The following is a 27,390-nucleotide window of genomic DNA, read 5'->3' as shown; positions in this document are numbered from 1 at the left end:
TGCTAAAACATACTTAATTTGTTTCGGTTTGACTCACACCATGACTATTAAACCATAGAGAGAGTGATGTTGAACAGAAGCCGGTGGTAAAATAATACAAACACAGTTTCAAGACCGTTTATGTTTCATTACAAGCAACTAGAACTAACGTTTTATCATGTCATGTGTTGTTTTTCTGGCGTATAAAATCAAAGTGTTGACCCTGAAAAAGTTCAGATTTTTTGCTGCACAATTGTCTTTGCAAGCTGAATGTTTTATGGTTAAAGTTGGAAGTAAAATCTGTCTTTAACCCTCAGCTTTAGAGCTAGAGTGAAGCTACAGATATCACATGAAACTTTTGAGGAGGAAAAACTGTCATGGCCATTTTCAAAGAGGTCCCTTGGCGTCTGACCTCAAGATATGTGAATGAAAATGGGTTCTATGGGTACTGATAATCATGATAATCACATGCAGTTTTTTGAATGCAATATAAATGTGTTATTGCCTCCTATTCTAAAATGGTGTGTTTGAATATTTCTGCATACTTTGGTCCCTAAACAATCTTGAATTACATAAATTGGGTATCACTGTAAAGCTGAGACTCTTGTGGATCCAATGAGCCCAACTGTATTCATGTGTGATGATGTTAGTCCCCATAGGAGACATTTCATTGTAGTGAGACCTATTTCTTTGAAACTTGACCTCACTGTATAAAATGACCTGTGGTGACCTCTAGGATAATCACAGCCTCATGAAACTTTACAGCCACAAACTAGAGACCTAGAGCATTCAGAGGATGGATGTATCAAACTAGAGACCTAGAGCATTCAGAGGATGGATGGATCAGACTAGAGACCTAGAGCATTCAGAGGATGGATGGATCAGACTAGAGACCTAGAGCATTCAGAGGATGGATGGATCAAACTAGAGACCTAGAGCATTCAGAGGATGGATGGCTTTCCTAGCTAGATTGATCAATAAGGGGGTTTCTGAGCAGTTTACACAACAGAAGTGCTCGCCATCCAATCGTCAAAAAATGCAATTCTTGCAGAAATATCCAAAATGTCAAAAGTTTTTGATGCCAAATCATAGCATGGCTTTTTCTATGGTGTTCCTCAAGGTCTTGGTGTCTTAATGTGGTATTTTGAAGGAATTATTGATCATTTTTGATCAATTCTCCAGTGGTACAAAAATGGTTAAATTTAGCATCAAATCTGTGTAACAAATGGCATCAACCCAAAAATTGCTGCAACAACTTATGAGACATAATAGAGCATGAGGATGACCATCATATAGTTATATCATCAAGTCCTTATACACTTTTACAATTTATTAATGAATTCATGTATATTTCTTATTAATGACTAGAACAACTTGACACACAGTGCTGAGCTGCATCTCAAATAATCATCAGGTTCCCAGCTTTCAGATGATGTACACCACTTCTATGTAACATCTACTGTTGACCTGCTCAGTTCACCCAAACTGTAACTGTATATTTTAAGTATTTTGTTCTGCTGTCAGAGGACTCGACTTGACACCCCGCTCTTGCGAAAACAGACCACCTGCTTCCAATAATGTTCTTGGACTTCTAGGAAAGTCATTGAGTCATTTTTACAAGCACAGTTTGTAAACAGAGGATTCTCCGCTAAAACATCCCTGCAGTCGTGCGATAAGTGCAACCTGGCAGGAAATAAACTACTTGTTGTTGATGCTGTTTTAATTTAGTGCTTTTAACTGTAGTTGGACGGAGTCCAGGAAAAATTTCCCCACGGGGACAATAAAAGTATATCTTATTTTATCTTACTTGATCTACACGACTCTGAAATGGCTCTGACAGCTTCCTCAGAGCATCAACTTCCCAGAAGCAACTAAAACGATAAAGCAGCTTCCAGTTCAGAGGAACACGGCAGGAAAACAGCCGTCACTGTCAAGAGGAGTATTGTCGTCGACGGGACTTCTTAGGAAGATTTCAACAGTTCGGCTAATTTAGGGACAAATGTGACTTTTCCCCTAAAAAGGACAAAAACCTCTGACTTCTCTCTCTCACTTCCTTATGACACAATTATGCAACAAAAAAACCTTCCTATAGCTGCATCCTTTAAATCTAACTTCCTTTTTCTATGTGACATAACGGGGCTTCTTCAGAAGTGTTTGTCTCTTGACAAGAGTCTCTTGACACAAACATTTTCTGTTTCACCTTTCAGCCGACCATTTGACTAACAACTTAGAATTATTCAGAAATATCACTGGAACAATATACAGTGTGTGTTTTATTATTTATAGTCTAGTTGCACTTTTGATTATCCCAAAAATCTAGGATCTGTCCAAAATCGTCATACAAAGGGACAATGGTGGAATGCAACAAAAGCCGCGTTTCCACCAAGAAGTTAACGATCAGTTTTTAGTCCCTGGAACTACTTTTCAAGGAACTTAAAGGTTCCTTCAGCTCACTGTTGTCTGCGGATCTAAAGACCTGTGAAGGTTAGGCGAAATAATCCGTTGACGTATGAAAAAGCAACGTGACTTGAGACGGCTGCTGCAGTAAACACACTCGCCTGTTTACGTAACTGCGACGATATTTACTGCTGCAACATTATTTACTGATGCACGTTGGATGTAATGAATGAAATGAAACTACAAGAGCATCTGTCTCCACAGTAAATCACCTGTTGAGTGTTTGATGGTTATATATTTGTGCTTTAGAACGTAACCGACGTGAAACAATACGAAAATAACTCTTTTCTTTCTCTCATTCACGGCACCGCTGCGCCGTCTGTCCAACACGTTATCATCCCAACTCGTCCCATACCGCCGCTTTGTCACGCTCTTTGGCGTCACTTTAGGATTAGGCAACAAAACTGCTATAGGCTTAGGAAAGAAATACACAGGATGGGTTTAAAACGATGATGTTTGTACAGTGAAAATGAAACTGAATGTTGTGAAAACGGGACACGAACAAACAGCTGATTGTAACGTGAAAGTGAAACGTGACCCACAGGGCACAAACAGCGGTTTCCTGGATGAAAGCTTTGCGTTCCTCCTATCCGCCCAGTTTGTCTATTCTCTCTCTTTAAACTACGTCACTCCCAGCGCATTTTTCCCTGAGCGTTTGCCGTGGATGGGTTTGCAACGTAGTTAATGAAAATACGTTGCGTTTCATACCGGCGCTAAAGGGTGCCTTATGCGGCGGTGTCGAATGCCCGACGGCCGTGACACAGCATCGACATTTGACGCCCTGGGAAATCTTCTACCGCTCGCCCTCTAACCTTGCTTGTGCAATCATGTCCCCAGAACTCTGTTTACACTCTGGTCCCTGCGGTTCAAACACAATGAGTTCCTCAAACGGTTCCTAGTTCTGGGGGAAAGTTCCTGCTGCTGAAAAGGGGCTTACTTACTAATCTTACTTCTACTCAACAACATTTCAGTGGCAAATATTGCACTTTTTACTCCACTACATTTATCTGACAGCTTTAGTTACTTTTCAGATTAAGATTTTAGATTAAAAAAATATGCTTATATATGCTGCATATGCTTATGCTTACATATAAGCATGATGCATTGTTAAGATAAAACGTAGCTCCACCTTGACCAACAGTAAAATACTACTTACACATGAATGCATCAGTAATAATAATCCAATAATATAATATGTAATAGTGAAAATGAATCCTTTTTACCTTCGATACTTTAAGTATATTTTGCAAATACTTATACTTTAGTAAAATGTTCATGATTTTTACTTCTAGTGGAGTATTTGCACAGTGTGGTATTAGTACTTTCATTTAAGTAAATGAGCTGAATACTTCTTCCACTACCACAAATGTATTGTCATATTGTACAATCTTTTTGACCGACAATAAAAACTCTTTCTTGCACTTTACCGCAGTATCAATGATCTGGTGAATATATTGACAAACTGAGCTCATGTGCCGCTGCATTCATTCACATACTTGTCTACGAACTCTTCAGTTTCTCAGGAACCCAATTTCTGCAGATCATGAATTGAGGAGAAAATGAATTGAGGCAGACGTGACGGCTCTCATGTTGAACTCTGTGACCTTAAACTTCAATTAAAACCAGTTTAAACTACAGTGACCTCTAGTGGCATCTACAGGACGCAGCAGCTAAATTTAGCAGATTTTAAAAAAGGGTTAGGCTACTACTATTTTCGGCAGTGTTTGGCTAAACTGAAAAAATATCTGAAAGCTGGAACCACTTTATTATTTACAAGCAAAAATGTACAGCTGTACATAATGTACAGAATGTACAGCAACATTATGTCAAGCTCCCGGGAATCACCTGTGTTGGGTTGAACCCACTAAATAAACTTCAACGTACCGTGCTTGTTACTAAACTGTGATTTATCATCATTAATCTGATGCGAAATGACATTTACTTGACAACGAAACTGACTGACTCATGTGACCTATGGTGTATAAAGCTGTAGGACAGGATGGTCTGTGTATTCCAGATAGAAGATAGTATCCCAGTGAGTCATGTTTGGAGTCCTGTGTTTACGTTGTGCATGCCGCAACTTGCTGAGGCGATGATGGCTTTTGGCAACAGTGAGGAGATTCCCCATGAGAGGGAGAATGGGGAAGCTCCTGTCAATAATGCGAGCAGTCAGCTGGATTCAGTGTTTTTGGATGCCGCTGGTATCCAAGATACCAAACGACGACTTTTGTGAAAGAGTCAAATGAAGAAATGTTATTGCAAATTGTAGATTTTCCTTCTGTTTGTGTTTCTGAAGGATTAGAAGGGAGAAATGCTTATGAAAATATCGATACCGCTGTCTTGTTTGTGTTTCAAGTATGGAGCTAGCGGCAATAGTGTAAAAACTGGAAGCAGTGGAAAGAAGCTAGCCTGGCTGTGTATTAAAGGGCCAGTGTGTAGCAATAAGGGGTAAGAAATGGAATAATTTTTTTATTTTTTATGTAGACAAACATTTTTTTTTAAAGGGACTGTTTGTAAGAATCAGAAATGTCTTGTTAACAGCGACACCTTTGGCCATTAAGTCAACGAAAGTCAGCGTCCTGTTGCTCGCGCTTGTGCTCGCTCTACATAGACATGAACGAGCATCGCTCAAAACAGTGAGGCGACACACGTCAGCTAAAACCACAATATCACTCTATATTTCAGCTACTTGGCAGTAATGTTAGCTGACCAGACCAAGGTCTCTCCATGAATCAATGCTGATCCTAGTGTTGGCTTTTCCTGCCTCAGCCTCCCGACCGCGGCCGGAGGGAACGGGGGAGACACCGGAGTTTTGGTCGGAGACGATAACGTTTCTCTCTGCGGAGCCCCGTCACTTCACAAGACACGGGAAACCTCTGTTGGTCTGGAGGAGCTGCAGCAGTTATTTCTGCACAAACGTCCACTGTACATTCACTAGATATTCTCAGAGCTAAACTAACTCTTCTGCAGTGTGGAGTGAGCAGCATGCACGTGAGAGTGAAGCGAATGATCGAGAAGGAGCATGGTGTGTGAGTGAAGGCATGCAGAGGAGCAGAGTAAAGCAGAGACTCCGGCCCTGGACACCAAAGTTACGGTCTCCCCCACGTCCTCCGACTGCGGCCAACACTGTTTAACAGACGGGCTTCACTAGATAGAACTTTGCGGTTTTGGTGCTTCCGTGTAGTTTGTGTTGGAGTCTGAGTCTGAACAGCGTAGCCACACGTGAGCGCGCATGGGACACCGACCCGCAATGATTTATATGTGTAAGAAGTTACAAACAGTCCCTTTAAGACCTTAAAAAATGGGAAGATTTCAAAACCAAAGCGGGGGGTCTGTGGGTCCTCCCCTCAGAGACTTTGTTTCCTGCATTCTGGTGACTTTAGAAGAGTGGAAATAACAAAATAATACATACACTGCAGTTTTAACCTAGATGGGGAACCCGAAAACATAATGGCTGTTGCCAGCGTGGAGGCATAAAAACGGATGCACTGACCTCCGTATTGGTTAGGTCACAAAAACTGTACAAGATAGAAAGAAGAGACCTGACTCATTTAGAAGAGTCTCTTTAGTTTTCTGTAAACACTAAGTTAATCGCAGAGTCAAACTCTGAGGTGAGCCTGAAATTCTCCATAGTTGAAGAGTCCAACATTGCTGAACAGTTTATATTTAAAGGGAGTGTGCGTTTTGGCTTTCCTTCAGCATGAATTGGCTGTTTATCATGCTCATAACAGCTTAATGGGTCTGCTGAAAACATTAGAAAAACATCCATTCAAAAGGCTTTTAACAAGCAGGGCTTGTCCCGAGCAGAGAAGATTAAATTGTGATTGAAATCATCCTTAATGCCTGAAAAAGTATGACTCAGAGAGTGTGTCATGGAGAAAGTATCTGATGGATCCTCTCTCTTCATGGCCTCTCTAAATAAATCGTTTCCCAGAAATGTTTTCACCAGACAGACTAGTCACGTTCTGCTTTCTCTTTTTGGCAAAGTAAAAGTAAAAATATGACGTGGGGAAGCACATTGTCTGTGTTTGAGCAGTCGTTACTAGGCGTTCAGAGACCTCAGACGAAGGGAAACTAAAACATCTTTGCTGGAATAAAGCTTGGGCAAAAGAAAGGGAGTTCCCAAAAGTTGGGGTTTACAAATTAAGCTCACTTAAAGACCAAAACCGTGTGATTCATCCAGGTAGTAAACCTAAATTACAGCCTTCAAAAGAATCCCCTCAGAAACCTACGAGTGACGTCAGACGTGCTTCGTGCAAGTTTCCTCCAGTGTGCAGTGAAAGCAGCCAGAGATGAGAGCTTAAACATGACTTATGCTGCACAACAGCATGTTTTATAGTCTTCAAAGAAGAAATTGAACATTAAATAGGTATCAAGGCAAATAAATTGAAACAAATAAATGAATGAATAATAATTAAAGCTGCATTATATGATGTTTTGGTTACTTCGGGGCAGAAGAACACATTTGATATGATTTTAACAATCAACCAAAACCAACATTAAAGTATATACTATCAAGTATCGTATGTGCATCATAGCCTGATATATCTTCTTCCTCTATGCTACAGAGCGCCACTGTTGTCAAAATCTATTAAAAACACATCAATGAGCCACATTTTTGCACTAGGTGACATGTTCCTTCATTACCAGGAACCGTACACTGTATACAAGAAGTGGACGTAGTCACCGTGGCGTCATCCATTGGTTTGTGAACTACGGGTTTGAAGCCTCGAGTTTGGCATTTTGGCCGTCGCCATTTTGGTTTTTGGCCGTGGCCATCCTCAAACAAAGTCCTCCGGCAAGCGGGAGAGCAAATAGAATTTTTAGCGCAGTGAAAATGTTGTTTTTGAAAGGCTAAATGCCAACAAATGTGGATTGAAGCAGAATATTTCGTTAGTTAAAGGGATTGTTTGTAAGAATCAGAAATGTCTTGTTAACAGCGACACCTGAGACCGTTAAGTCAACGAAAGTCAGCGTCCTGTTGCTGGCGCTTGTGCTCGCTCTACATAGACATGAACGAGCATCGCTCAACACAGTGAGGAGACACACGTCAGCTAAAAGCACAATATCACTCTATATTTCAGCTGCTTGGCAGTAATGTTAGCTGACCAGACGAAGGTCTCTCCATGAATCAATGCTGATCCTAGCGTTGGCTTTTCCTGCTGCAGCCTCCCGACCGCGGCCAGAGGGAACAGGGGAGACACCGCAGTGTTGGTCGGAGACGATAATGTTTCTCTCTGCGGAGCCCCGTCACTTCACAAGACACGGGAAACCTCTGTTGGTCCTGAGTAGCTGCAGCAGTTATTTCTGACCAAATGTCCACTGTACATTCACTAGATATTCTCAGAGCTACTATCTCTTCTGCAGTGTGTAGTGTGAGCGCATGCACGTGAGGGTGGAGCGAAAGAGCGAGAACGAGCGCGGTGAGTGAGTGAAGGCAAGCAGGCAGAGGAGCAGAGGAGCTCCTGTTTAACAGACGGGCTTCACTAGATATAACTTTGCGGTTTTGGTGCTTCCGTGTTTTTTTTGTTGGAGTCTTGTCTGAACACCGACCCGCAATAATTTATACATGTAAGAAGTTACAAACAGTCCCTTTAACAAATGTCCAAAACAAAATGTCCAAACTCACGAAAAAGCGTTTTAGCTAACCGTTGTCGATCTAAAATGAAGACAGATTCAGCAACTGTTTTTAAGCTGCAGGAGCAGCAGCCCACGAGAGAAAGCTTTCGTCAAATCAAGTTCCTGGTGTCTAGTGGCAGCCCAAAAACGCCCCTGTGGACACGTACCGTGACTCCCAGCGCTGGGGTTTGTGCGGGCTGGATTCTAGTTGCTGCGGCTGCTGCTGAGTGACGACCACTCTCCTCCTGGCCGGGTGGTCTCCTGGCCTCGGGGAGGAGGACACGAAGCTGCGGGTCGTTTTCTCATTTCTGCTCACTTTGGATTTAATCCCATAAACAAACTATCAAACTATCAGTGTCACAGTAAACACACAGACGGCTAACGTAAACTATAGGCCAACGCCACACGTGAAGAATATAAGACAGCCTGTAAATATAGATTGTAGGGAGGTGAAATGATGCCCCCTATTTGTTTGGTGCATGTGGCCAGATGTTACACACTGCACCTTTAACAATCAAGAAAGAATAAATCCCACAACACTTCTGAATCATGAATGAAACTAAAGAGTCTGGGAAGATTAACTGAATTGTTCTCCACTGGTTAGCACACTGGAGAATAATGTCCCACTTCAACTTAATGTTAATTGTTGAGGTGTTAGTGTTTTTATGTCTACTGTTGGCAAGAATTTATTACAACTGTTCCAACCATGCAGATCCAGCTTCTCCTTTTTTGGTTGACATTTGGCATCACGAGACGTCTTTCACATGTAGGAAACCCACTTTGACTCACTGTGGTTACTATTTCTGTCAGTAACAGTCTTGTTTCTGTTGTTTAACATGAGTCAGTTTAAACTGATGTCCAAATGTTTGTGGAGGTGCAAGATGACGCAGTCCACATCAGTCATGCACACTAACATGATGCGTGGGATTGAGAAAAAGTCTCATAAATCATAAAAATTCGTGTTTTCTGGACATTTGAAAGTCAATTTATTAGTCATCAAATTACCTTCATATCCGGCTTGTCTTAGTCAGAGAAAAAAAATCAACAAAAAATGTCCAAAAATATTCCTGAAACATACTGAAAAACCCTCATATTTCCCCAAATTGTGCCACTTCTCTTGGTCTTAAAATGATCTTTAAAAGTTTTAAATGTAACTCAAAGAAGAACAGTGGTAAGGTGTCTCTAATCACAGGAAATTTACTGAATACCAAAAACCACTGAGTTGAATCATTGCCTCCGACAGCCTCCCCCAAAAACAAATTAATAAAAGCCATGATCACCATGAATTTGTACATGGAAAAAACTCCTCTGAGAAAGACCCACATTTCACCAGAGGGCAGAGATTAACAGGTAACATCTGTATGTCTCAACCTGTTTTTGAAACTGGTCCAGTATTGAGGGAGAACACTAAACAAGCTGCGAGGGCGAGTGAGCAACGTTAGTGTGACGTTATGTTCAATAAAAGCTCTTGCTTTTGCCGCTGACAGACTCAGATTGGTATTATAAGTGTCTGACAACATTATGGAAAGAACCCTACAGAGAAATAAAACCTTTTTCTTAAGTTTCTCTCGATCCGGTCTGTTTGTTATTGTGTCCAAATCCCGCTCGAAGAGAAGTCTCGTTGTTAAAGGGACTGTTTGTAACTTTTTAAGAGTATAAATGTAGCGGGTCGGCACACATGCGCGTTCGCATATGCGCGCTCGCGTGTGGCCGGAGCCTCGTCTCCGCTGCCTGCTTACCTTCACTCAGACAGAGCGCGCGTTCTCGCGTTACCCTTGAAGTAAAATTACTAATACCACACTGTAAAAACACTCTGGTACAAGTAAAAGTCCTGCATTTAAAATGACATAGAAGTTGTCAAACTAGTGTGAAAACGTACAATGATTCTGACATGCCAGTGTATTTGTCTGGACGTCATGATTTGGTTAAAAGTAAAAGTACTTATTGCAGAAAAATGTCCCCTGTGACTGTTATACTATTATATATTCTATCATTAGATTATTATTACTCATGCATTAATGTAAAAGCAGGATTTTACTGTTGTAGTTGGTTAAAGGGGAGCTCAATTTGATTTGCAATCGATTGATTGTTTGGTTTGTAAAACGTATGTAAAATGTGAAAAATTACAGAGAGCTCAAAGTGACACCTTCAAATGTCTCATTTTGTCCAACCAAAAGTCCAAACCAGATTATTATTCCGTTTACTGCAATTTAAGACAATAAAAAAGCAGCAAATTCACACATTTGAGAAGCTGAAACCGTGAAATGTTTGCATGAAAAGTGACTTAAAGGACAAGTTCACAATTATTCAAGTCTCTCTTCATAGTTAGAGGAGCACATGAATATTGATTTCTGTATTTAATCCTCCTGTTCCATTAAGAGATGCAGTCCTAATGCACTTCAAACCATTTATCAGTTATGAAGAGAGTTGCTGATTCATTTTCTGATAATGGACTGATTAATGAACATTCATATATAGTTATATTTTACAATGCATAATATTTTAAAAGTTTGTTTTGTGTGTAAAATCGGAATTTGTAAAGTGACTAGTAGCTGCAGCTATCAGATGAATGTAACGCAGTAAGAAGTGCAAGCCTCTGAAATGTAGTTGAGTAGAAGTATAAAGCGTTTTGAAAAGGAAAAGTACCTTAAATGTGGACTTGGTTACATCACTTGAGTAAAACGTAATTGGTTACTTTCCACAGGTGACAGAGCTTTAACTCACTGTGTGTCATCTTGTTTCATCACTGACACATCTGGACTGAATATTCATGCAGCTGCAGTGACAGATGGGGCGGCGCTGCCCCCTGCTGGACACTGTTTGAACTCACATTGGTTCTCATCCTATGGCAGAAATGTGTTAACTGGCCTGTACTCACTGTTCTTGTCGTCCTCTTGTTGTTGTGTTAATGTATTGTCTTTGAACTCACATTGCACACTTCGCTGTTGTCCGCTCGGTGTGGCAGCAGGAAGGAAAAGACCCCGAGCGCTCCGTCACACTCCTCCACCGTCTGGTTCAGCTCCTGGCAGCTCGTCACCACCGTGTAGAAGTGAGTGGGGACGGGCGGGCCGTCGGCCGAGAACCTGGACAAGAATCAATAGAATTTATTGAAAGGATATGATAGCACCTTGAGATATAGCATCTCATGTTCAAGGGGGTCCTATAGACACAAATACAAAAACACATACAGACAAAACAGCATTACATAACAAACATACGCTGCAAACACACAGATACAGACAGCTTGAGGATTATAAGTACACACAAATTAAAAACATGAACAGGTTGTTTTAAGATGAGAAAATAAAGATGTCCTGAAGCAACGGAAAGAGGTAATAGATCTCAGAAACAGAGGAAGATTATTCCAGTCTGATGGAGCTTTGTGTTGGAATGACCTGCGTCCAACTTCTTTGAAAATTCTTGGGAAAAAGAAAAAGGGATGTTGCATATGTCTGAGTGAATATGAAGATGTACGTGCAACCAAAAACTGTTTACAATTAAAATAAACACATTTGAAAATAAACTGAACCACGTGAAATTGCCTTCTAAATTTCAGCTGCAACCAAGAAGACGGGCTGGTCAGAGTTACATATACGGCAAATTATTTATTTGTTTGATTATAGAGAGAATTGTACATTTTAAAATCACAATACTTTGTCCTGATGATCTATTAAAATGTACAGCAATATATTGCTGCCACCATGACATAAAATATTTGCTATAACGAAGAGATTTTCTTGTTTTAACAAAATCCTTTATATGGAAATAATCTGTATTTATTGCATCTATTTCGTGGTTGCAAAATTAACCCCTTACAGTGGAACAATGGACTGAAAGACTGAGACAGGTGTACATAACGGAGGTGCAAATGAAAATATGTTTGTGCAGAGATGGACATCTGTAATCTGGCTAGTTGTATGTTCAGTATGTTTCTTGTTACTTGTTGTTTATAGTGTTTTTGTTATTGTCGTATGTACAGTACTTTTCTTCCATGCTTTTTTTTTGTTTTTTATGATGCACCAGAATTGTCCTCCACTCCGGGGACAATAAGATGAATTGAATGAATCAACTTTACCTTGACTTTATCAGATCAAATTGTAACATATGTTCTGTTTTAGCTTCTCAACAGTGTATTTATGATGTTTTTTTTCTCATATGGGACCGGAATAATGTTATTATTGTTTATCAGGCTGTCAGTCACAGGTGATACTGCACTGGTAAAAGCTTGAAGACCTACTCTTTTATCGTCTCTGTGGTGTCTCGGAGGCCATCGTAGTTGTAATCGAAGATGGGCCCGGCGAGAACGTTGATGCCGTTGTTTTCCTCGGCGTAACGCCTCAGCAGCCCCTGCAGGTAACTCCACACTCCTGCAGACAGAAAGAAAAGGGATCAGATGCTACTGAGCAAAGCAAATACTGAGCTTTTGATCAATCTTTTTTCATAAACTCATCAACCTGATTCACATCTGGTGTTAAGACATCTGGATCAGGGAAACCACATGTGCTGACCATTTTATACCGTTTCATTTTGAACAGATAAAAATGTGTGATTAATTTGTGATCAAACGCCGTCATCCTGCCGTTTCCTCCTTGACGTAACCAGTCATTTCCAGCCTTAATAAAGAAAACGATGAATCCTCCAGGCACACAGTCTGTTGACAGAGCTGACGACAATGATGAATTATGTGTATCTGCATGAGACAGCGGGTCGGAGAGGGAGAGCGTGTGTTTTGTCCTGATAAGTCCTCTCTTTCTACAGAAACAATGGGTATCAGGCCGTCCTCGCTCAGACCTGACATCACCACATTTCTGTCTCTTTGTCTCGTGTGATACGACAGGACGCCGCTGATGTACACGAAGACAGAAGGGACACATAAATCTGATTATCACAGACAGCTGAATGAGGCAGGAATAACTTAAAATTCTTGACAAAAGACCTGCAGAAAAAAAAGATTTCCTTTTAATTCTGACGTCAGAGGATTCAGGTTCAGGCTGTAGCTTGTAGTTTTGTTACAGACACATTCCCTGATTTTGGTACAAAACCTAAAAGAGCCAAAAATCTCCACATTTTCTAATTTTCTTTTTCAAAATAAAACGTACAACAGGTCTAACATGAGGATAAAGTTTGATGCACACCGATGTCAGCATTATGTTCATAAAAGAACACAGAAAGAACTATGGAGGACAGAACCTGCCAAAATCAAAAATAAATGAATGAATAAATAAATGATTCGATAAATAAATAAATATGTCTTTAAATGTAGCAAAAATAATATTAGAAATTAATGCCATTAATTAATTGATAAAATGTGACATAAATTTATATTTCTGTTTTAATTTGCTTCTTTATTTATCTTTATAATAATTCCATTATTTATTTACTCTTCTATTTATTTATTTTGTTTTATTATTATTTTAGAATAGAGAATAGTTTTTGTTATTATTATTATTATTATTATTAATAATAATAATAATAATAATAATAATAATAATTTCTGCACGATTTCCCTTTGCATTTCAACCTTTATTCATTTCCCCAGGCTTATTTATTTCTGTATTCTTTTCTTTATACATTTCTTTTTACATTTCTTTATGCATTCCTGCCTCATAATGCAAATGAGGGGGCTGTTACTAAACAGCGTCATCTTTAACATAATAACACTACCTTAGGAGCAACGAAATTCAGACGGCGGCTAAATTTGTGACTTGAATCTCAGAGAATATTCATTTTTTTCATGTAAATTTGTTATTTTAATCTCAGAGAATATCTGAGTTTTTCCTGGTAAATGTACAACTTTAATCTTGTAAATTCAGAGTTTTTACTACGAATATTACCCCCTCCCCCAGCTCTGTAATCTATTTATTTCTTACCTACAATGGCCCTAACACACCGTCATAATATTCAGTTTAACTAACGGTTCACTGATTTATTTTATCTTCCCTTTTTAAGACTTTTGGTTTAGCTTTGTCAGTTTCTGGTCTTAAATTTGTATCTTGGAAGATAAATTACTTACTGTTTTGGTCCTCCAATAAGATGATTCCATCACTAAACAGTTATTAAAACTATTTAAGGTGTAACGAAAATGTGACTCACTCTTGAAAGCCGGGTACATGGGGACGATGTTGGTGATGAGCGAAGCGTCGTATCTGGACTCCGGAGACGATGCCAGCTCTGTCAGACAACATCAAACAACACACATTACTATTTACGTGTTGAAACGAGCCTATCAATCATCAATCATAGAAACATCACGGAGAGGCAGTGAGAGAAAATTAAAGCAGAATCACTGTGGGAACCAGATGTGAACAGGTTCACGGCTCACATCTGGTTCTAACCTGTAAATCTTGTTAGTCTCAGTTTGTTCTGTATACTGTTGCAGTAACGGCTACTAATAACTAAATATAAAATCACATCAGTAGAACAAAAAGCATCACATTATTACATAACTACCTGTTATTATTATGTGAAAATTATGAGGTACAACAACAATTGGACTCTGTAATAATACATTTTTTCCACGATCTTTTCCTGAACCTAAATAAGTACGTTTTGTTGGCTAAACCTATGTTGTTTCCTGTGAAGACGAAAGTGGCGGGATATTTGTGCATTGTAAAGTAAACCGTATTAACACTACAGGTTTACCTGAAGGGAAGAGGTAGCCGTGGGTGAGCTGGTTGTTCTGGCTGTAGGTGGTGCAGCTCTGACTGTGATCAGCTGAAATTCTGGAGTCGACTCGGACACACTTAACACCGGGGGACACCTCCGGAACGGGAGTCATGTCCTCCTGAGAGACAAAGAGAGAGAAGTGGACAAAGATATATCTTACATATGTTGTTTTCATTTATATAGTTTGGTGTAGCTGCTGCTGTTGATCTCGTTTAAATATATTCCTGTGTGATAAAGGATGGATGGAGACACTGATGTAAAATGCAATCTGCAAAAAAAAGACATTGAATGACTGCAAACATGAAAGAGAGGTGAGTGTGACCCTTTAACCCTTTCACAGTGTGTTTTCAGCTCATGAAAGTTAGTTGTATAGTTTTGGTCGCCTTAGAATTTCTTATTCAGCGTTCGGTTGTACTTAGCTCCGCCCTCTCGTCTCACTTCTGGTTGCAAAAAACTAAGATGGGGACGGCTAAAAATACAGTCTCTGGTTTCTGGGGCCTGTGTGTGTTTTTGTGTAGGTATTCGTGCATGATGGTGTGTATTTATGTGTGTGTGTGTGTGTGTGTGTGTGTGTGTGTGTGTGTGTGTGTGTGTGTGTGTGTGTGTGTGTGTGTGTGTGTGCGTGTGTGTGTGTGTGTGTGTGTGTGAGCAGCTGCACCTTGTAAAGCTGCAGCATGTTCCTGTAAACACGCATGTTCCTGTAAACACGCGTGTTCAGAGTCAGAGTCACAGAGTCTGTGTGTTTACTGGTGTTGCTGCACATGTTCGTGTTAATGTTTGTGCAGCTCCGTCATGTTCTGCTCCGACACAAACACACGGTCACTCATTATAAACAGGAACATGTAATGCGTGTCAGTGACACGGCCTGACGCCCAGTTTACGTACATGAACGCCTGAGAGTCAGGAGCTGAGGGAGGTCAGGGAAACAAATCACGACTCTCTGGACTCACAGCGCAGCATGTTAGCGTTTTAAACTAAATACCTGCCTTCCAAGTTGTAGTTTATTTTACTTTATTTCAGTGCTCCATGAAAAATCAACTTGTAAAGACTTGAAACTTGAAGACTGATAATCCATCACAGTCGTTTTGGGGTTAAATGTGTTATAATCATGACAGATTTCTGAAAACAGAGCCATGAGGAGCAGAAGTCTCTCTCAAAACACTTGAATTACAATATGCTGAAAGGTTATTATGGGATGTTTTGCCCAATGATGCCAAGAATATACTGCCAACTCCACATTTTAATGTAAAGCATATTACAAAATAAAAGAATGATACAGTAAAGATTACAGAAAAGCATGTAAAAGATATAATGTGTACCTGTCGTGGCAGCGTGTATGATGTCCACAGAGGCATGGCCAGCTCTTTGCTGTACCCGCTGATGAACTCCACATGATGAAGCAAACTGTACTGAGTGTCAAACATCACGGCTGGACGACCAAACGGGAGGTGGGTACTGTCTGCACACACAAAGCATCAAATGAGTTTTACTCCAGTATTATTTCATCACTAATATCTGCTCTAATCACCCTACTCCTCTACATGATCAAACGCTGCCACACAGTGGAAACTGACAGGAAGTAGAAGCTGAAATAAGGCTCAGTTTTGCAGTGAAAACTCAATGACTCTGTGTTAAAATACAATGATATGTGACGGGTAATTAGGATGAAATACATTCAGTCATTCCTCTTATGCAGCAACATTTCTGTCCCCATGAATTACTTCCACATATTTTCTTTAAAATGTACTTTATCCTATCCTTGAAAAGAGGCTGAAATGTGAGAGAAACCTACTGTAACTGTAGACTCCATCTGGAGCAGGAGTGAAGGCTTCAATGATCTCCTCCACTTTGTTCTGTAAAAGAAAAAAACACAGATTCAGCGAACGGATTAAATATTGATTAATGCAGCTTTCATTTTGGGTTATTTTGTTGGTGATATCACCGTCCCGCTCTGACCTCATCCTCACAGCTGCAGCCCAGGTCGTGGGTCACAGCGTCGGAGTCGGACGCCGGTGACGGTGATGTCACTTCCTCTGGCATGCTGGGTTGGTACGGAGGATCTTTCAGCATGTCGTTCAAGCTGCCGTACGTCCCGTTGTTAGGGGCCGGCTTCAACCCCAACAAGTCTGAGACAGAGAGAGACGCAAAGATAAAACATCATTCATATTTTTATTTTTATTTTTTCATTTTATAATTTTTTATTTATTTTTACATTTATTTTTATTTATTTTTTTATTTTATAATTTGTATTTATTTATATGTATCAATTTTATATTTGTATTTGTATGTATTTATTTAGATTTTTTACATTTATTTTTACATTTATTTTTATTTTATTTTTTAATTTTATCATTTTTATTTATTTAGATTGTATAATTTTTATTTATGTATTTGAATTATTTCATTTTATAATTTGTATTTATTTATTTGTATTTTTTATTTTCATTTTAACATTTATTTTTATTTATTTTAAAATTTGTATTTATTCATTCCCATTTTTATTTGATTATTATTTAATTCTTACCATTTTTCTCCTCCCTTGTATCTGAATACTTTGTTTTTCAATTTACAGTTACTGGTATTATATGTACATATTATTTGTTTTGTTATGGTTTGGATTGTTGTTGATATTTTTCTTAAGAAAACATTAAAAAGCATGATTATATATATTTTGCATGTACATTTTGGGATAAACGTTCTTTTACAGTTTGTTGTGTAGCTGTTTTGGAGCTCTCTTGACACATCATACATAACAATATGGCCTGTTAAATGGCCTAATTATGACCTGAAGTACAACACTGATGACTAGGTGAAATAGTGAAACCATTAAAAGGCAAAAGAAATTATACACTCACCACACATGACGTTGTATAATTCTATATTTTCAAACTCTGGCACACTTTTCTGGAACTTGAAGTTCGGTCCATGACCCATGAATATGGTCTGCATGAAGGAAATAAGACACGTACACATTAAACCCAGAGAAATATCATCGTAATCAGTAGAAAACCTGCATTCAAATCAGCTGTAACGCAGTAATGTAACCTCGGAGGTGTATTATAGTATACAGCTACAACACAACATATAAGTCTGTAATACAGGAGAGGAAAAGAGGTATAAAACTACACAGTACCCTCATGCTGGTTATCTTGTTGTCAAAGCCATGGTCGCCAAGGAACCAACACCGAGTCCTCATTTTTTCTGGCATTTTCCTGAAGCAAAGACAAAAATATTATGTTGGTTGTTTTAAAAACGAATGCTTCTGTACCCTTTAATCAAAAACATACAAACTAAAACACTTTTGTGATACTAACTAGAGAATGAGAACAAATAATTCCTGCTGAGGACGACTTTTTCAGGGACTTCTTTTTCCGTTTTGATGACAGGACAAGTTTCTACTGATGCACCGATTGCAAAATTATGGGACGATACAGATGTTTAAAATAAAGTATTTGACCGATACCCGATGGCGATGCAGATGTTTTGTTGTTTCCTGGTACATTTCTCATTTCTCAGTAATGATGTATTGGTATAAAATCATCCCCAGTGCGTCACAGGTTACCTGGCGATGTGCCACTTCCTCTCCATCAGCAGCTGGACGTCCTCGATCCTGCGGTTGTTGGCGTAGTGAAGCCTCTTGGGTAAATGATGCTTCAGGTACGGCTTGAAGTGCTGAGTCGGCGTTTTACACTGAAACAACAAATATAGAGGTGAACGACCTGACCTCTCTCTCTCTGTCTCTCTCTCTCTCTCTGTCTCTCTCTCTCTCTCTGTCAAGTCTCACTGAACAGTTGGAGAGTTTAGTTCACGTCTGTGTTGGGTGTTTCGTCGTCGTACTTACAGTGAGGTTTGCAACCACAACTTTTGGGTCATCTGGAAAAGAAGAATATAATGTCAAAATTAAGCCTGTTTAACTTAAAAAAAAAGAAAATCTGATCCAGTCTGGTGTCACTCCCTTCTTACATGTGGTGGATTTGGGGTCGCGGGGTCGTATCCTGCCCAGCGAGCCGGGGATCAGCGTGATCTCGTCTATGTTGAGCGGGTAGCTGCTAAGAAACTCTGTCCGATCACAGTGGGCTTCCTCCATACCTGAGAGACACAAAAGACAGCCATGCTTTCTGTTATTATTATTATTATTATTAGTAGTAGTAGTAGTAGTAGTAGTAGTAATAAAAGGTTCAGTTCACCTAAAAGTTACACAAGTTACATCTTCTTTTCTGTTCATGAAGATTTTGACATATCTGCCTCTGAAACTTGTAAAACCACTGGAGGTGAACGGGACTTTGTGCTCCTCAAAGAATTGAAGAACTTCATGTGTTCAATGTGTTTTTTCCATAGGCTGTATATATATAAGTGGACGTCACTCATTAGTTTGTGGACTACAGTTTGGAAGCCTTGTAAGACGAAAAATACAGACAACTCCCAGACCAGACAACGCCGTGTTAGCGACCTGTCAATCACAAGGTAGCCCCGCCCTAAAGCATCCCCTGCTTTATGGTCTATTTGACTCTAAATGGGACCATAATTTACTAAATGAACATCATGCTGTATTGAAGAAGACTTGAAACTAGTGATTGAGACCATAAACTCATGTTTACAATGTTTACTGAGGTAATAGATCAAGTGAGAAGTAGGATCATTTTCTCATAGACTTCTAAACAACCAGAGGAGTCGCCACCTGCTGGCTGTTAGAGAGGATGCAGGTTTGAGGCACTTCAACATTGGCTTCATTTCTCAGACCCGGAGGTTCCAGTAAATACTAGAAAAGGGGACTCAATATAGTGCAGATCTCCGCCAGGTGTGTCTGCAACGACCACTGCTGTAATGTTTGATTGAATGAATACAAACCACAATTGTCCCCCGTCAGGCGTTGCAGACGTGTTTTTCCCTCACACATAGAGAAATCTATGCAGCTGTCTGCACTAAACTGCAGTTTCACTGTGTGACGCTTCATGTTCTCTGTCAGAAACTGTCAGTCCTGCTGTGTGTTTGGTTCTGTTAGCTGTTAAGCCGCCCACACATGATCAGCGGTGAAACCCCTCTGCGCTGGATGTGCCATTGTTTTCCTATAGGGGAGAGCGGTGGCGCCTGACTATAGGCTGAAGTTACCCTTGGTGTGGCGCACTGCTCGAAAATTGCCAACGAACGCAGCGCTCAAAGTTTACTTTTTGGAGGTTTGTATTTGTATCCCTTGTCATCTTCTTACTTATTAACTCACCTTTAAAGGGAATGTTTGTAACTTTTTAAGCGTATAAATGTACCGGGTCGGGACACATGCACGCGCTCGCGTGGCTAAGTCACTGCTCCGCTGCCTGCTTGCCTTCACGCGCGGGTTCTCGCTGTCTCGCTCCAACTCTAGATGTGCATGCGCGCTCACTCCACACTGCAGAAGACTTAGTTTAGCTCTGAGAATATCTAGTGGACGTTTGTGCAGAAATAACTGCTGCAGCTCCTCCAGACCAACAGAGGTTTTCTGTGTCTTGTGAAGTGACGGGGCTCAACAGCGAGAAACGTTATCACCGGCACCCGGTCGGAGACGGTAACATTTCTTTTCATGCAGCCGGGCTGAAGCAGGAAGAGAAACGTTACCGTCTCCGACCGGGTGCCGGTGTCTCTCTCAAGCTGTGGTCAACACTAAGATCAGCATTGATTCATGGAGAGACCTTGGTCTGGTCAGCTAACATTACTGCTAAGCAGCTGAAATATAGAGTGATATTGTAGTTTTAGCTGACGTGTGTCGCCTCACTGTGTTGAGCGGAGCTCGTTCATGTCTATGTAGAGCGAGCAAGTGCGAGCCCGACGCTGACTTTTGTTGGCTTAACGTCCACAGGTGTCGCTGTTAACAAGACATTTCTGAAAGTTACAAATAGTCCCTTTAAATAAACTGGCTAGCTTTAACTAAAGGTCACAGATCATACGGCGGTCGTACCATGGTCTCCTACGATGATGACGTTGACGCAGCGATGCAGGTTCATCTGCTTCAGACCGTTCATCAGCTGACCGATGATGTTATCCATCTCTCTCAGAGGGTTATCCAGCTGTAGACAGGGAAAAAAGAAATAACTGAAGATAACTTTACATTTTTAAATTAGATTATTTTATAAACATGCCAGATTTTAAAAACGACACCGTTAATTCATTGGTTGATGCAACTTTTATGTGAAAGTTCTTATGTTGTTCTGTTATTTGTGCTTTTATGTGTGAAACTTTTATGCCGCTGTCTTGGCCAGGACTCCCTCGGAAAAGAGATTTTAAATCTCGATGGGGCTATCCTGGAAAAATAAAGGTTAAATAAAGCAGCTTTTTCGACCCTCGGTTGTCACACTCACCTCACTGCTGAGCGGTCCCAGTCGGTGTCCGAAGGTATCGGGTTGCTCCGAGTGGACGGCGTAAACGTACGGCCTGAGGAGACACAACACTGGCAATTTAATCATGACTTTTAATAAAAACCATCATCCAGGTGTGAGAGAATTGTGAGGTCACCATGATGAGTAAACAAGATCAAACCCTTCGCTGAGCATCTAACCCACCTGCCGCCTCACTACACTACGAAAACACTCATCAGCTGGTGATCTTCACTGACCCAGAATCTGCTCAACACTAAAAACAACCTTTATCCTCAAGAGACTCTTACCAGCTCTCAGATACTGCTGACTAAATATAAAACACACAGCACTTCTTATATAAACATGACTTAGAGTAACAAGACTAACATCTTTGACATACAATACAAGTTATATATGCATATATAAATACAGTATACGCTAGGGCTGTCAAAAGTCAAACGCAATAATAACACATTAACGAAAATTTGTTTCAACGCCACTGATTTCTTAATGCATTAACACAATCGATCTTGCAGAGGATGTAGCGGGCTCAGTTTTAAAGTTAGAATGAAGATACTGGTGTCATATGAAACAAAAAAAACTAATGAATCCATCGGTACCAGCCATGTCTTACTAGCTTCTCAGGAAGGAGGCTAAATAACGCTCCAAACTTACAGGAAATTTTGTCGAGGAAAAACTGTCATGTCCATTTTCAAAGGGCTCCATTGACCTCTGACCTCCAGATATGTGAATGTAAATGGGTTCAATGGGTACCCACGAGTCTCCCCTTTACAGACATGCCCACTTTATGATGATAAAGTTAATACGTTACAATAAATAACGTGATAAAACTTTTAGGGCTGAACCATTTTGAAAAAAATATCTAACTGAGATTATTACGGCTGATATTGCAACTGCGATATGATTAGCGATATTAGAGGGAATGGTAATTTTTATATCATTCATTGAAAAACATATTAAAATGATTATGGTGTGATTTTTGCAGGTATCTGTACAATGATTTTTTCTTAAGTCTCGTAAGATGTGTAGGTCAGGACATCTCTGCAGCACCACAATATTCAATTTAAAATGGTACACATTTCACCTTTAACAAATATCGTGCGTCTTGAGATTTGAAAATTGCAGTAAGCTATATTTTGATTAATTGTGCAGCCCTAATAACTTTAGACAGGAGTCGGTGGTCAGTATCAGTGTTGGTAACTAGAGAGGTTTTAAAGTTAAACTATTAGGAATAAACATAAGATGTATCATTATTGCACAAACGCTCCATGATAACCATCAATTAACTCCTTGTTTAACTTAAACACAGTTTTGTAATGTGTTGAACACAGAAAGGAACTTAAACAATAGAAATAGTGGTCAAAATTATAATACTATACCTTGCTCACAGCAGACATTTCGACTACGTCAAACACAAGTATAACTAACATTAGTAACAGCTGCATTCAACTGAGCCAACATTAATGCTATTAGTTCCACCTGTGGTTTCTCTGCTACTGCAAGTCAAAGTTTGTTCCAAGAGAAAGACTTACTACAGATTTACTCCAGTCAAAAAAACATTTTTTTAATAAGTGAATTCATGTTTCTAAAGAAATGAACAGAAAGACGTACCTCTCATCATCAGGCAGATGCAGCCAGCTCAGGATGGTTAAAATCCTCCTCTCCAGAGGAATCACCCTGGAAACAAAACCATTAACAAGCAGTCAAGTTGGAGAAAGAAGAAGTAATACACACTTCATGGTATATATTTTAATACTTGACTGACTGGGTTAAAAGAACCACTTGTCCTTATAAACAAAAAGGGGAAAAGGGGAGCTGATCCGTCTGTAATATAAGCCTTATTACAATCAATATCGATAATATTAAAGGTACATTGTGCAGGATTTGGCTGCATCTAGTGGTGTGGTTGCAGACTGCAACCAACTGAGTAGCCCTCCGCTCACTCCTCCCTTTCCAAGACTGACGTAACGTGAGTGCAAAACAGTGGTAACGTCATAGAGCGCTACAGGATGAGTCCTAAAACCCAGAAATGATTTAGCATTTTAGCACTTCCGGTTCTCTCGTCTGGAAGTCAATGGGTTTTAGTCAGATGCCTGAAATAAGGTCTGTGGTTAACACACGCTGGAGAGATTTTAACGTTTTGTTCTATGACATAAAATACTTCAATAAATACCTCACGAGTGAATTTTGAAGATTTTAAAAACAAGTGGCTAAATGAGACTACTAAACGTCATCACGCCGACTCGTCCTCCTACACAGCCTCGTTGTGTATACTCGCATTAATGCGACCGTGGTGTAGTTTGTTTATAGCGTAATGTTAGATTTTTACTTTTAGAGATTGCATTCACACTTCAAAAATCATAAAGTGATGTTCATTAGTGGAGATTATCTTGCTGAACAAAACATTAGCTTATTTTCTGCAATAATCCAAAACCCAATGGAACGATCCCGTTGGCGTTTTGTCGAGGGAACCAGGGCGACGCTAACTTCATTGTTGGCCTACAAAAATACGTCATCCCTGTATTACTCTATTCACCTCCCTCAGAGACCATCCTTACCATAACAACACTACTTTAGGAGCAACGGAAGTCAGACGGCGGCTGGCGGTACCACGGTTTAGCAGTCTGCGGCTCATTCTAAGCTAACGAAAACACAGCGATTCTTAGTTTCAGGTGATTATACACTAACGTATATTTTATTCTATTTCTGCTAATAGATCCCCGAAATGTTACACACTGTTCTTTTAATATATAAAATCCAGCCTCGTGTCTTGATTTGAATGATTTTTTTTTTTCTCAGTGCCTCAACAAGCCGGTGTTTGAGTCATCAATGGCCTCCGTTGTGACTGAGAGTGTTGGGGTGGGTCATTGTCCTGTGTCTGTGTGTGATCGGGTCCCATTGTGTAAGTCCGTCTCAGGATGTTTCCCTCGTGATCATTATGTCATCGGGCGTGCAAATGTTCTCTGAAACTAATCTGTCTGTGCTGTGAAATAAAGACAAAAGTGTCTTTAAATGTTTGATAAGCGAAGACAAACTCTGAATCTTAGAGCAAGTTTATTTCCACTCCTGCGTGTTTACTTTACATTATGAAATAAATTGAGGAAATGGGAATATAAAATCAGTTTAAACTTAAAAAAACGAGTCTCCAGTCTGTGAATTTGTGGCTAAATTGTTCTACAAATAGTCAGTGGTCATGATGTTAAATCCAGCGGTACATGTCCACCACGTCCAGCGAGGACACTAGGGGACGCGCTGCTCCACTAAACTGGCCGTTCAATCGCTGACGTAACCGATCGTTGAATGCATCTGATTGGTTCTCTGCTCGTCGTTGCTCTGCTAAACTTTCTGTTATTCCGTCTCAACAATCCACCAAAATCTACATCTGAAAACATTTTAAGTGAGCAACAGGCGATGATGTCACTGCTGAATCTGGTCTCATTTTAGAACTAGATCACCTAGTTTGGCAGCTTGGTCCAAGTTTTGCAAGCCGGACACGTTCGGGACTGTTCCCGCCTTTTAATTTTTTGAAAGAGCAACAGCCAATGAGGAAACTCCAACACTCGGCTGACCAATCGTGTAACTTCATTACTTTGGGTTTGTAGGGCTGCTGGCCCTCTGCGGTCCAGACAAAAATTCTTAGTATTTTTGAAACAATAATCAGCTCAGCCATATTGTAGACTTAAATTTGATTTATTTTTTTTCATTATCTGGATTTTATGTGTGTGCAAATAAAATAAATAAATACATTTGAAAATTTGAATATGAAAATGCTCAAGTGGACTGTACTCTAGATCTTTAAATGTGTTCTCTTCAGTGTAAACATATCTGTTATAGAAACTCACGAAATGAAGTTAAAGAAGGCATTTAGCTCCTTTAAATTTCCTTTGAATTCTCCCAACATTTCAAGTGTCAAGCTTATTACCATAACCTTAGTTAAATATTAAAGTATGCAAATGCCGGACACTATGGCAGCATACATATCCCACAATGCAATGGGGTAGTAACGACAACGTTACGTTGACGGAGAGCTCTGTAACGTCAATAACATTTTAATTTAACTGTATTTATAAGATTTCACTTTGCTAGGAGTAATATAAATATTTAAAATTAGTTCAGACTTTGATTCTTACAAACCGTCGTTTTGGTCATATGAGGTTGGTACGGGTTACAATGGTTACACGTCTCCAACCGGCAAGGAGGCTCTCAGGAAGTGACGTCGTAAATTACTGCTCGGTGTGTCCGAAAAGATACACACTACTACTACTAATGCACTTCCGATGAAATAGATCTATGTACTATAAATTATATATTGTAAATTCAGCTTTTAGAATATATTCTTGACCAATACACTGGCATAAACAAACTTACAATAACCCGTATTCTTTGCCTCCTAAAGAACCAATATCCTCTTTTGAGGTTTTGTGAGTTACCAGTGCAGCGCTGCTTTCAGTGTCTGAAGCTATTGAGAAATATTCCAGTACTAACTTAAGTACCAAGGCCAGAAGAACGTGGCTGCTTTCACTCCTTGTTCCTTTGCTGTGATCCAGATCTGTAGAACAGAAAAAAAGAGAAATCTCGTGTCACTCTTATACTGTGTTATGTGTAAAGGTTAAACAGTGCAATGCTTCACCTATAAGATTGTATTGCTGTGTGTCAATCCCATAATAGTAAACAGTGTGTGCTGTCGATATTATGTTATTTGTGCATTTAATTTAATTTGGGATGGGATGGGTGGATCTTTTTTATCCATAACTGCGTCAATATGGCACCATGATAACAAACATTAAGAATAAGAAGGCAATAACTAAAATTCCTAAAACTAATTATATTAACCAATTCATTTTGCATTTCTATGTTTTTTATTATATTTATTTATTTATTTATTATATTTATTATATTTATTTATTTATTATTAATAATAATATTATTGTTGTTGATGTTATTATTATTATTATTATTATTACTTTGTATATGTACCCCTGGTATGAGCAGCTCTGTGTTTACATACTGTTAACACAACGGTCTGTAATACAGAAATTACAAACCGCAGAACGCCGTGATTGACTAATCAGAATCGAGTATTCAACACAGCCGTGTAATAAATGACAATAACAAAGTAAAAGGATAACAGTCAGAGCTTTTGACGGTCGGAATTTAGCACAACATGGAAGTGAAAGCAGCGCTCTGTTTTTTTTAATGTGAAATTGCTAAATATTTTGTCCCTAAAATCTATAAATAATTGTGATCTCAATATTTATGATTATCATTTTGGCCATAATCTGGCAGCCCTACTCCAGCACTGCATCCAGCTCTCTTTAAACATCCATGCATATATCAGACATATGAGCACGAGGGTCCAAGTTCAAGGCGCAATGTTATAACGAAGTAGTATGCCCTGTCGTCGGCCAAGAAATAGCTCCGATTCATAGTTAACTGATCCTGAAACAAGATCTACTTTTTCTGTGCTAAGTCGTTGGAATGCAATTTGTTAACTTTTAACAGGCTAGCAGTTTCCCCTTGCTTCCAGGCTTTGTGCTAAGCTAGGCTAAATGTGTCTACTAAAAGCAGAGATAAAATGTGATATCTGTCTTTCCATCGAATTCAACGAAAGATGTCAAACAAGCATTTTCCAAAATGCAAGATTTCTCAGGATATGAAACTAGTTAGTTTTGTGATTTACAAAAGTTTCAGTTGTGTCAACCATGATAAGTGAGTGACGGGTGCTAACTGATTGCTAACCAGTTCAAGTTTGGAGTGATTCCCATCCAATCACAAGCTGGTATGTAGAGTTTACTCACAGGCTGCCCGCCCCACCAGCGGTGGTTCAGTTTCTCTCTGGTGCGCAGGCCGAAGGTGGCGTTGAACACCGGGTCGTGCATGGTGTTCCCCACAATCCCATGAGACTCTGGGTACAGACCCTGCGGAGAGATCACACAGAGCAATGTCACTAACTTTAATATATGAAATATCAGTCCTGCAGCGGCGTCACTGGCTGTTATTGAATCAATTAGACATTACCCAGGGTCACTTACTGTGGCTAGAGTGTATAAATTTGGGAAGGTCTTTGATGGGTAGACTGGTCGCATGTAGGGTGCTGACGTACCACACTCTCCTGAGAGGAAACAAACATTTTCAGTATTAAACTTTATAAAACATATTTTAATAAGCACTAAATCAAAAGGGGCAATTGATGACTGAGCAGAGTGGAATCGAGAATAGAAAAGGCTTGGCTTGTATTGGAAACATCTATGAGTGTCATCATCCTTGTGACCTGGACCCAACAGATATCAGAAAGAGTTTGCTGCAATTTGCATGTTGTGTC

General features: G+C 39.6%; 1 protein-coding gene across 2 annotated transcripts in view; it reads right to left on the bottom strand.

The window, feature by feature from the left end:
* Positions 1-27,390, bottom strand: part of enpp2l (ectonucleotide pyrophosphatase/phosphodiesterase 2-like) — a 47,743-nt gene that overhangs the window by 11,028 nt on the left and 9,325 nt on the right. Inside the window, exons 7-24 of one of the 2 annotated variants that reach the window (XM_074612462.1) lie at positions 27,101-27,180; positions 26,867-26,986; positions 25,554-25,617; positions 22,680-22,745; positions 21,051-21,123; positions 20,651-20,759; positions 18,685-18,810; positions 18,563-18,594; positions 18,284-18,411; positions 17,855-17,933; positions 17,577-17,664; positions 16,678-16,847; positions 16,514-16,574; positions 16,041-16,180; positions 14,698-14,839; positions 14,149-14,226; positions 12,293-12,422; positions 10,985-11,138 (exon numbers count right to left, since the gene is read on the bottom strand). In XM_074612462.1, coding sequence (XP_074468563.1) covers positions 10,985-11,138; positions 12,293-12,422; positions 14,149-14,226; positions 14,698-14,839; positions 16,041-16,180; positions 16,514-16,574; positions 16,678-16,847; positions 17,577-17,664; positions 17,855-17,933; positions 18,284-18,411; positions 18,563-18,594; positions 18,685-18,810; positions 20,651-20,759; positions 21,051-21,123; positions 22,680-22,745; positions 25,554-25,617; positions 26,867-26,986; positions 27,101-27,180 — 1,840 coding nt within the window. The remainder of the gene's footprint in view (positions 1-10,984; positions 11,139-12,292; positions 12,423-14,148; positions 14,227-14,697; positions 14,840-16,040; positions 16,181-16,513; positions 16,575-16,677; positions 16,848-17,576; positions 17,665-17,854; positions 17,934-18,283; positions 18,412-18,562; positions 18,595-18,684; positions 18,811-20,650; positions 20,760-21,050; positions 21,124-22,679; positions 22,746-25,553; positions 25,618-26,866; positions 26,987-27,100; positions 27,181-27,390) is intronic. The other variant, XM_074612461.1, reaches the window with a different exon arrangement.

This window comes from Sebastes fasciatus, chromosome 17, assembly GCF_043250625.1.
Source record: "Sebastes fasciatus isolate fSebFas1 chromosome 17, fSebFas1.pri, whole genome shotgun sequence".
Taxonomy (NCBI): Eukaryota; Metazoa; Chordata; class Actinopteri; order Perciformes; family Sebastidae; genus Sebastes; species Sebastes fasciatus.
Note: the sequence above shows the minus strand (reverse complement) of the source record. Positions and strands in the feature narration are given on the sequence as shown.